This window comes from Sinohyriopsis cumingii, chromosome 2 (assembly GCF_028554795.1).
Source record: "Sinohyriopsis cumingii isolate HCF-2022 chromosome 2, ASM2855479v2, whole genome shotgun sequence".
NCBI classification, from domain to species: Eukaryota; Metazoa; Mollusca; class Bivalvia; order Unionida; family Unionidae; genus Sinohyriopsis; species Sinohyriopsis cumingii.
Genome location: NC_142962.1, coordinates 85633328 through 85645791, shown reverse-complemented (window position 1 = coordinate 85645791; position 12464 = coordinate 85633328). Strand labels below are relative to the sequence as shown.

The 12464-nt window shown below is 33.4% G+C and overlaps 1 protein-coding gene across 1 annotated transcript in view; it reads right to left on the bottom strand.

Annotated features, from left to right (window-relative positions):
- LOC149805310 (uncharacterized) overlaps positions 1 to 12464 on the bottom strand; it is a 65892-nt gene that overhangs the window by 17502 nt on the left and 35926 nt on the right. The window contains exons 11-17 of the mRNA XM_089934038.1: positions 10854 to 11034; positions 9386 to 9650; positions 8783 to 8969; positions 7448 to 7665; positions 6290 to 6519; positions 5678 to 5831; positions 5094 to 5272 (exon numbers count right to left, since the gene is read on the bottom strand). Of these exons, the coding sequence (XP_089790164.1) occupies positions 5094 to 5272; positions 5678 to 5831; positions 6290 to 6519; positions 7448 to 7665; positions 8783 to 8969; positions 9386 to 9650; positions 10854 to 11034 (1414 nt within the window). The remainder of the gene's footprint in view (positions 1 to 5093; positions 5273 to 5677; positions 5832 to 6289; positions 6520 to 7447; positions 7666 to 8782; positions 8970 to 9385; positions 9651 to 10853; positions 11035 to 12464) is intronic.

Sequence of the window (12464 nt, the reverse complement as noted above, 5' to 3'; positions counted from 1 at the left end):
TTCTTCTTTAATTCTGCACAAGATATCTTCCTAGAGTTGCCTCCATGAGATTACCTGCTGTCTCAAACATTAATGTATGTGCAGATGTTTCTTTGTGTATTTGTTTTCTTGAGACAATGCAGGAGCACTAGTTGCTACAGGAAGTGCACACACTAGTAAAAACCAATGGACATACATAAATGCGAAACCATCTGATTCAGATTTACTATTTTTATTTGGATAATAAGTTGTTTTAACACATATTAAATGACATGTGATTATATTGATTTGAAAGCAGCATTAGGGGCACATTATATAAGCTGGAAACTTGTCCTGATGATATCTGTACACTTCATCTTTCTTTGTTTCTGTGACATACATTAGAAAATGCAGACCATCAATTGTTACACAAGTTCATTTCACGTCTGTATGGCTTTCTTTACAAATTACATATTTAGCAAACTATAAAAAAGCTTCCTTCTTTTACAATGAGTTTTCAGATGCTTAAGAAATAATTGCATAATGTTTGAAAGAGAGAGAGAGACATACATTTTTTAAAATATTGCATGCTAAAATTCCAGTCAAAATAGAAATACGGTTAATGCAACAAAGTATGTTTTACCCGATTTCCATTGAAACCGTCCATTTAACCAGAACCACATTATGCTTTATCTTAAAAGTATGTATCAATAAGCTTTTAAATGATGCCTGATATGGGTGTGGGTGCAGGGTGGATACATTAAGCTCTTTAATTATGGCCAATTTAAGCAGGTCGTATCTTTGGCATGCTTCAAAATATTTATGTATCAATCATGACCCACAGTACATAAGTTGCAATAATTCATAAGCATTGATGAGTGTGTATGCATGTCAATTCTATGACTAAGATTATGAACTATATGAAAAAGAAGGTCATACATGGGTGTTACCTACTGACATTCTTTCAAAATACCTCACCTACGGTGATAATAAATAGCCTAAATATCTGCTGGAACCTACTGTTTTTCAAAGACCACCCATAAATGTTGCAGACGAAATCGATCTGACAGTAAAGAGTTGTTTGATAAACAGTATAGAGAAGACGTGACTATAATCAAAATTGAAAGCAATGAGCTTCCACAGGCGGTCAAAATGTCATTCATTATGAAAAATGAAAGTGCTCTAAGAGGTTATAGAGAAAACTGGACAGATCAGCTAAACTGACCCATGTACAGCTCTGCATGCCAAAGTGCAGCTGGGCGGTGTATAAATGGATTCCTGGTCACTTTTGATTGTAGACATACTAGGCGGCAGCTAGAATGCCATGAGCTGGTGACACGAGAAAGAAAGGAAATTCTATAGTATATTATGTTTGTCCGTACACCAGATACAGACAGTTTTCAATTGAGGACTGCCTGATACAGGATGCTAGCACCATGAGAGGAGTGAAAGGGATTTTAGTAATGTGACTGTGTAAGTACTTTTGGAGAAAAGCACTTTGCTAAAAAATATCCTTTCTCCGTCAAATACATTATCCGATCACATTAAAGTTAGGAAAATGAATAATACAAAGAATGTCGATCATCCATCCTCCAACAACAATCACATAGTACAGTAAAAATAAACTCACCTGGCACAAAGTCTCAACAATATATATATATATATATATATATATATATATATATATATATATATATATATATATATATATATATATATATATATAGATAGATAGATATAGTGTGACCCCGCTATAATACGGTAGTTGGGAGCCATAGAACCCGAATGCGTTATAGACCAAACCGTGTTATAAGCAGCCATGTCAGTTAGCTGAAGAAAATGTACCCCCAAAAAAGTGTGAGTTGTGTAGGTAATAAATGCAGGCGGTAAAATACGTGCTTCATAGGCACAGTTACCCTCTTAAATTGATGCATATTAAATGAGAAATACACCTGTAGTGAAAACAGAGAAGACATATATAATAGTTTACTTTATTTAAAGAACAATGAATCCATACATATACGGGAATCCTGTTTATATATAAATGTCTAATCACCATGTACTCACCCGTGAACCGCATCATATACATTGAATCCACAATACAAGTGCTTCCATCGAAAATATGCAAACACACAGCTTTAAAATATTCAGTAATTTTGTAACAAGTCATATTGGTCTGAATTCAGTGGAAAAACATAGCACAATCACGTAATGAATGACGAAGCATATTTACTTTTCAGTACGTTCCAAGTCGGTAAAAGTTAGTTTGCGTTTTAAGCCACCGTTGGTAGCGTTCATAAGCATAAACTTTTTTCTTTACAAAAAGGAAACATTCACAGCACAGTTAACGTGTTCCAGTCATGTTGGAAAATGCAAAAATCCATCAGATTCCATCACTTTTATTTAAGTTTGGTACTGACTTCCTTTGAAGAAAAGTTCTTTGCTGTTATTGAAAGATTGTAGTCAGCTATCTTTGATGAAGGGTGCATGCGCTATTGAAGTCACCACTAAAAAACAGCTTTGGAAACCAAACAAATGCCCATTTCTTATTGTGGCGGGAACATCAAATAATTGTATTGCATGATTGAGGCTGGTATTTTTCCCATTTGCTGAGTACATTTTCATAACAGTTGGTGCTTCAAAGGTAATATGTTTCCTTTGAAATTTCAGCAAACTATTTTATCTGGGTACATTTTTAAAAAGGAATTGGACTATTCTAGTTACTGTCCCTCCATGCCTATTGAATAAAATAACACGTAAGATGTATTTTCTTTTTTTACATTTGTTGTAGCAGCGTGATGCTGCCTTCCATGCATGCGTCTGAAAATTAACAAAGGGTCAAAGGACGATAGAGACACAGGTGTTCTGATAACAGGGATTATTACAGAAAATGCGAGTGTTCTGAAGGATTTAATTCTGAGTGAAATGAAGAGGAATTTTACTTACCATCCACATACAAATGTCAGTCTTTGTAAATATATTAATTACTAGCAAGTGGCCGAAAATCTGATGAAAGATAGATTACGAGACAATGCCTCGCCCGGTTGATCTCCGTTACCAGAAATATCAACAACAAAAAAGCGGATATTTCACAACATACAGAACTCATGCTAGATGTCAAGATAAGTGGATTATGATATAACAATGCATGGTTTAGATGGTTTGTCAATATGGACAAAGAATTTGTAACAATAGATAACTTTCAGTGCATTTTAAATCCAGTTTGTGGCTTCCTTTCATGGGGCCTCTGAATTTCTGCACTCCAAACCAATGGTTGTATATAAAAGTTTAAACAGCAAACAATGTCGCCAAGATAAAAAAGCCACATGGTATGTTTTGCATCCATTAAGGAAAAATAATCCAAGTTTGCGACTTTGGCGAAGACCTACGTGATCCCAGAATAAACCTTTTATGCATTATTTTTTGCACTTTTAAGAAGAAAAAAATACTTTTTCATGTACAAGAAAAATACATATAAACTTTCAGGAGGCAAGCCACAATCATCTTGTATTATTCGTACGCAATCTCTTCCCCAAAATGATAACAAACTTTTTTTTTTCTTTTTACTTTTTAAGATGGATTTTTTTTTGTGCACAAGAAAAATACATGTATATGAAATTTTGGGAGCCACGCCACGACCGTGTTATATCCGAACTCATGTTATAATGGAGCGTGCTATAGTGGGGTCACACTACATATATATATATATATATATATATATATATATATATATATATATATATATATATATATATATATATATATATATATATATATATATATATATATAGATATATAGATATGATTATAAATGAGAGTTTTCTCATTTGAATAAAGCGAAAGTTGAAACATCATGGCATGAACAACAACAGTTCAGTCGCCTCATGTACTAGTTGGCACAACAATACCTTTTGAGAAATGCAACCATTTGTTCTTCAATTTGTAGCTGAGTCTATGTAATGGTCACTGTGGGCATTGTATGCACCACTTTGGGAGGGGAAGATGCCATCAAAGTGACCCCCACTACAATGGCTAGTGAGGACATCAAACATTCAACAGCAGGTATTAGCCATACCATGTTACAACAATAATTCAGAAAAAAGACCAAGTCCACGACTGCAATAAATTCATACACATTCACATTTCAGAAAATAATGGTTGCAACATATAATATATAACTTTACACTCAATAAAGTAACAAGTTGAAGACCGGTGATGTAATAATCCACACGATTGACTTTGATTCATTGAGAGGTAGGATACAATGATTCTTGCAGCATCAAATCAAAATATGGTAAATGTCTGTAGCCACCTGGTGGTTGCAAGTGTAGGCAAGGGGAATGGTTGTTGGAATATTTTGTCTTTCCATGATCACTTGATTCCAGATTTAGCGGATTATCTTTCTAATGGTAATGGAATCCGGGAATGTTATGCAAAGGAGAAACAATATCCTCAAGTCAACCTTCGGTGTGGTTTAGAATACCATCTAACTGGTCAAGTAATTTTCTATTTTATTTGTGATGTACGGCTATCCATATACAAGATCGTGATACACAAAAATATTACTTAATAACATTGTTTAGTTTAATCTTGTCTGACTAAACCAGCTCCGTCACTAATTACCTCTAGAATCTGACTGGTCCAGTAAGTTTTAATTTGATTTTTATTGTTGTCGTGTCCTTATAGGAGATGGTGATAACTTAGAATATAAGTTGCTAAGTGAGTTTTCATTTTGATTTCGTAAACAGTCCCAGTTATTTCCTTCCCAATAATGTTTTAATTTTGATTTTTAATGTTCTCGTACACCTACATGAGATACTAAGATAGAAAAAAGACAAGTGGACAAATTTTCCCAAATGTCTTAGTACTTATATTCTAATAGATATAGTTCTAAGTCTGTGGAAAGGAAAACTTTGAAGTCTAGACAGGTCAGGAAATGTTGAAGTGCAATATTATTAATCATAATTCAATAATAGGGATATCAATTTACTAATTATCTATTAGAAGTGGTCATCCTTTTTTAGATTGCTCCCATATAACAGCAACCAGACTTAAGTATTATAAATTACTGAGGAGTCACAATTCAGTTATAGAGACATAATATGTTACTATTCAGCTGTCTCTACTATTCTTACTTTGTTAAGGTCACTTCCCATGTATGTGCTACCCACATTGACCAGGTATGTGTCAATGCCAGAGTGGACATCAGTAAAACCAAGCCAGGCAAGGTTAATGTAAAAGATGGACCATGTCATCCATCCTTCTGGTTCTCGCTGCGGCTGAGAAGCATGGTCAGTTGATATGGCAAACATGCCTAGATAAATCAAAGGAATTTTGTATGAATGGTAAAGTTATACTTTGCTTAACTGTATGCTTATTAAGTCAGTGTGTATACATCTCTAAATTAATTAGTTGTTTTTATAGCATTACAGGTACCATCTAATAAAGCATTTGTTTTCATTGTTACGATGATACTACAGACTGTTATCTCTTCATATATATATATATATATATATATATATATAGAGAGAGAGAGAGAGAGAGAGAGAGAGAGAGAGAGACAGACAGACAGAGAGTAGAAGAGTTTTAGTTCTAAAAACTTTTGGATTATTCATTGCATATTGAACTGTTTATACTGTATGCTAAGCTGTTCATTTATATTGTTAGAATAATCAGCTTCCAACTAGAAATATAACCATAAAAATCTGCTATATCAAACCTGCTTTTGGTGGTGAGCTGTCTAGTAATATTTGGGGCAGAGTGCAATTGGAACACAGTCCGGCTCCATTACAGGAAATAAGAGTCACATCATAATAACTCCCATCATGAAGATCTAAACCAGTAAATGTGTAATCACGAGCGATTCCGTTTATCTAGATGAAGAAATAAAAATGTTTTATAAATGTAGAATAAGTATCATCATGAAATAAATTTTTAATTAGGAATATTTTATAATATACTTTCAGACAATGTTGTGGATAAAATTATCACTTGTCCTGGACAATATGGTGTTCTTACACATTCTTAATTTTGCTGTATGGTTACTAAAGCTCCCGAAATGTTTCTTAATTAATTTAATAGTTTAGAACGTAAATTATACATATATAGCGAATAATCTATACTCAAGGTTCTATTCAAATTAGGTATCATTTGAAAGTATCCCTCAACAAATATCTCAACAGAAGTTGCATTCAGTTCAGCCTAAATTGTGCTAAGGGTTTAAATCGTGTTAATGACTATGAAGCAAATGCTGAACAAAGTGGCCAATGATGGTAATTTCTCCAATTGTTACATTCTATTTTTAATTATGCAGCAACTTTGGACGGCTAACCTTTGTTGCAGACAGACTGAAGTCTCCATTTACGTGTGACTGTATGGAAACGTATTGTCTGTCAATGTAGGATTCCTCATCCTGTACCTCCCACTTTATCTTCATTGCAGATCGGTACACAAGTGTATTGGGTGTTATGGAACCGCGTGAGACAAGCTCGACACCCTTCGTAATGTTCGGTGGTGATACATCTACTATAAATCCATTAGAGGTAGACTCAGCATACAAACCTAAATCCAAACAAGAAACTATTTATTCAAACTTGAAGCTAATTCAAAAGGAAGAGTCTGTTTTGCAGTCTATATATATACAACACAACAGTACGTGCAAGGTTCTTTAATCAAACTAGAATGGTTTTAATAGACTAAAAAAATGATAATTGTTTATGTTCTAGCATGACCTATAAATATTTATAGAAAATAATTTATATTGATGACATCCACAGTTTCTCTTCTATTAAATAAAACCACTTGTCTAATTCAAACTCATGCAGACATAAATCATACCCTTCTATTAAATAAAACCACTTGTCTAATTCAAACTCATGCAGACATAAATCATACCCTTCTATTAAATAAAACCACTTGTGTACTTCAAACTCATGCAGACATAAATCATACCCTTCTATTAAATAAAACCAGTTGTCTAATTCAAACTCATGCAGACATAAATCATACCCTTTCACTTCTGGAGGAATAATTTCCTTGCTCTTTGTTGCAGATGGGCTGATATTACTAATTTGCAGGATATGGAATATGTTCTTGACATATTATTTCTCCTGATGATGCATTGACAAAATGTTGAAATTATGGATTTATCAAATGTATCTCACAAGTGACAATGTACCTGAAAATCAATTATTGTCATTTTTATAGAATATTTATGGGTCTCTACTACAAAAAGAAAAGGAGAAACAAAAAATAACTTCCAAAATATAGCTCAGGTTGTTTACCTCCACAATTAACAAGACAGGAGTATGAAATAATATTTGGGGTAAGTTGAAGAACGTGACAGAAACTGACAAAAATATTTGTGTAAATATAATCTAGTTCATTGTAAATAATACATTTTGTAGATTAACATTTGTATGAAAACAAGTGGAATACAAATGATGTTTGTAGTTACACTAATTCTCACAGACAGCATCAGTTTAGGTACCTGCTTTGTTGTATGCCCTCACGGTTATATATAGTTTCCTCCCATTAGGCAGCACATTTGCATCAGGTAATTCGGGAATGGATGCCATATTGGACAAATGTAGATTTGTCGATGGCAGAATGTCATCTCCTCCTTTTGTTGTTCCCACCCTCCAGACGAAATGAGATAACCTTGACTGTGAATCCCAAAACCCAAACCAGGTGGCAGCAAGAAAGCTTCTGAAAATGCAGCATTATAAGGTTTGTGTCAGTTTTCAGCATCAAATCACCATACTGCAGGTTTAGTTTATTACAAATGAGAAAAATATAAAATCACACAGATATGGCGGATATAGACTGAAACCCACAGAAATGTTAAAAACTTCTATTTTTAGTATTATCTATTCCAAAAAAAAAATGTATTGAAACATTAATGTATTTCAGTCTATTTGCATGAAAACAAATTATATTAAACAAGCGAGCGCTACCAATTTTGTGTATGGATTAGTGCCTGTATTTGTATTGTAATAAATTTGGGTATAGCGTCACATTTTAAGGAATTCTTTGTGATTCTGGTCTGATTATTGGAGTTCGGTGCAATGGAAATATTCCTTAGCTCAAAATAATTAGCCAATTACTAGGAGCAAACATCATGTAGTGAAGTGTTAGTGAGTTTCCATGATTCAGCGGTTCACTAGTAGTGAATTCAGGTTAAAACCGAATGAGTGACGCTGAAATAACATAGTCCCTATTAAAATCTAGTGGTGTACATTGGTGGTGTGACTGCAGTGGCAGTATTTACGGTAGGAAACCTGTAAACTACACAATGGAATCAACAAGAAGGGATTTAGCAGATACCATTTATATCACCATGGAGGGAAATGTGATGCCGTTGAATTGGCAAAATGTGCCTGGAAACTTTGGATTGACTGGCCTAAGGTTGCATAGCTAAAATAGTTCCCTGTGTTAGGGGATAGTTGTATACGGCATAAACTGCTTGCAGTATGGAAACCTAATGAAGAGAAACCATGCAGATGTGTGGTTTATAGATATTTGGCAGGTTATGAGATATGTGATCTTACAAAGATTTAGAGTAAAATTTATGTATAGAATGGACACATCTGGCTTTATAATTTACAACTGAAATTGTATGGAAGTCTTTGGAAATTTGGGGTAAACTTATGACTTCCAGTGGGAATTGCACCAGGGTTTGACACTGCTCAGTCAAGCAAAGACCCCTGGCTTGTAACACTATCATTATAATTGTACTCTATATTCACTATTTCATGGAACGTTCATTTTCAATATTACTTCAGATTTGAATAAATTAGTAAAATTCCCCGTATACTTTTCTTACCTTGATGACTGATATGAAATATCATGTCCCTCCCTTCCATCCAATACCCTTCCTCTCACGGGCGGAGTGGAGTCAATGAGGACTCCATCAGATTCAATGGTTGTACACAAGTCCGCTGTATTGCAAGCGGTTACTGTGCAGTAGTACTTTTTACCTTGGGCAAGTTTCAAGTTATGCACAGACATTTCTGAAAATTTAATGTTTAAAGTTATACTGTCAGTATCTGATCACTTGCAATTAATAAAGCTGTTATAAAATATTGATTTTCTTCAACTAAAGTGCATGCAATGGCCATAGTCATGCAGTGAAGATCTTTAGTGACTTGTAAGGCCAACATTTAAATATAAAATTGTATTTATCAAATACAAAAGGGTAAAAGTGTATATTTCTGTTACTGGTGAATTATGTTAGCAGCCTTTGGCCATTACAGGCTTTGTGACTCAAAATTAATTGATACAGTCTGGTTGATTTACATTGTTGATTTTTCAACGTTGACTTGATGTGGATCAGATAATTATATAAGTGTAATTTATTGTTTGAAAATAGTATTTCCAGTGTTGAATAAAACTGAGATACATTCTGAACCATGATCTTGACACTTACCGTTGCGTATTCCAATAGGCTGACTTCGAATAATATCATCACAGTTTGCACAAGTTCCAAAACTGACATAGTACTCCTTAATGGCTGTATGTGGATCATGGAATCCTGTCCACTTTGCACTTAGCCATGTATGGTCTGTCTGGAAGTCAATATCTCCCTGAACAGTTAAAGGTCCGTCTTCAACATAACCTGCTGTAGGAGGTGAAGCATCCACAATGAATGCCCATGACGAGGTAATGGTTCTCAAGCCGACTCCATTTTGGGCCTGGTTAAAAATAAATAAGATGTCAGTTTGATCCTAAACCAACTTTGTGTGTGTTGCAGTGTTGATCTGACATTTGATGAAGATGTTAAATATAACACACCCAGGCTGTGGATATTCAGGTGTTTTTATTGATATCCACGCATCAATATTCTCAAATGTATAGAATAGAAATGTGATAAATACCAAATATTTTAGTCTCATTCACACTGCATATTAAAATATTAGTTTTACAGAAGCTTACAAGCAAGGGACACCTATTGTTTCAAGTCAGGAAAAATAACTCGATTGTCTTTTTGTCATTTCTGTTATTTGTTTTTTGGGGTGGGTTTTTTTCTTGTCATATGATATAGGTCTCAACCTGATGGCCTCAATGTATCCTTAAGCCATTTCAAAGATGTTCTTTCTGAGGACTTGGAACATAACATAAATGGGGTTTATTGTATTTATAATAGACCCACATAACATTTATCAAAGACAATATTGTCTCTTAACGTACTTTAAAGCGTAAGACAAACATCATGGAGAAAGCCCAACATTATGAATGACTTAACTTGTCAAAATAACCTGGCTGAAAACTTGACATTGTGGCTTTTATGCTAAAACTGTCTTCTTCGTCATAAATGCTAAATTTGAAAATGTGTGTTTCTTGTAAATCAGATGTTTGACGGATGTCTAAATTTCATAATTTCCAGATGTCAGTTTTCAAAGTTGTTTTCTTCTCTCAGATCTGTTACTATTTCTTTATTTAACATTTTATTATTTAAAATTACACTTGTGGGTAATTTTTATCATTATGTTTTAGATTTTTATTTTGCATTAGTTCAAACTTTGTGCAAACTTTGCGATCATAAGTAGGAGACAAACAACCATGATTTCTCTTACAAAATTAAATAAATCACTCAATCATGGTAAGATATATCATGGAATGAGTTTGGGTAAGTTTGGTTTACTTATATTTCATGATTAGGTGCATCTTAAAAGGCAGATATCACTGAATTATTTTATACCATGATACATATCAGATACAACCGATAGTACTAAAAGAGAAAGCAAGTTGTTTATTTTACATTCCAGTTTTAAATACAAACTATTGTGACTTTACGATGGCAGCAACGAATGACATATTTAAAAAGAATAAATTACATTTTAACTGTCATAACATAATCGTTCTATTTCAAGCTACATTATCTTCAAACTGTATACCTTGACTGAGACATAATACGCATGTCCTTCCTTCATTGTAATGTTAGCATTTTCATTCATGAGGCCACATTCATCATACACAGTAGTGTATGCCATTATGTCTTCATATCCAGATCGAGACCCTATACTCCATTCATAATTTGAAATACCACTTTCTCGGTCGTAGAATACACCCTTCCAACTGTAAATGACATAAAAGTCTGATAATTATCACTTCAATTCATATTGATGCACAGTTTATGTTGATTTGATTTCCTTAATTAAATATGCTTCGTAGACTTTTTACAGTGTTCATGTTATCGAGGAATGTTGAAGACAATTGTGAAACTTTAACACATTAAAAAAAAATCTGTCTTTCTCTTTCATATTTTGAAAATCTTGAAGAAATATTAACTCTTTTGACAATACAAGTAAATGAACAAGCTGCTGCATTTTCAGTAAAAATTATCGGATTTCCATTTTGCGTAGGGTGAGGTGGTATTTTTAAAAAAAGCTTGTACGGGTAAAGACTGTAGGTTTTTATTCACAATCTTTAGACTATATATTTCATTATTTATACAGTCCTCAAACGGCCATGAATGATGCATAATAAGATAAATCAACCACGTCGAATGACATGGTTCGTCCATAATAAAGCTGTGGTAAGGGTTTGTGAAATGCAATTAAATATTTTTGATCGTATGCCTACCCACACTAATAAAGCAAATATTGATTGCAAAGTAACAGCACTCAATAGTATTTTGAACAAATAAATGAACAGACAGTTTCTTAAGTTTTGTTATCTGTTAAAGTTGATCGTTCCATATCGATTTAGCACAAATCATGTGTTAAGAAAAACTGATATCCTACTGTTTAATGTAAAGAGACCCACATATACAAATATTTGTTTTATCAAATATAAATCTCAGTGAGAATATGTGTGCAAAAATTAAAGCAGGTGAAAAAATATATCAGCAGTATAGACCCATATGAAAATGTGTACATTATCACCAGCAGAATGAACATGTGTGGCATCACCGGTAAAGAAATGAGTCTTTAAAATTCATTTCATCTAATAATACCATGGATTTGTTCTGTAGTAATTATTTTATTAGCAAAACCTTTGAAAAGCAGCACTGGTACTTACAGTTAAATTAGAATTAATATAATTATAACAAGTTTGGAATTCCTATTTACTCTGTGAACTGTCTGAAAATAAGAACGGGACTTTTCATGGTCCAGCTAATACAACCCATGCATAAAACCAGGCTGTCATCATTATATGATTTACTTTAATTAAGAACTCAGAGGTAAAAAGATAAGAAAAATCAAAACTATTTGTCCAATTAAGCCAATCATTTATGAATAGGAACGTTAGCAAGGCTGAATTCACCAATTTACAGAATAAAATTTAAATTAGGCAATAACATGCAAATGTTTATTGTATTGTCCCTCTATGAAACGAAACCGAACTGCTATGGAAATAATTTACTAATGTCAAACCTTTCATGTGTATTCTTAGCAGGAACTTGGCAATGTTTCAATACCTGTTTTATATGAATGGAAAACACAAATAATATACAATTAGGGTGTGCAACAGACAGGTTATCAAACAAAGAAACTTATATTAAG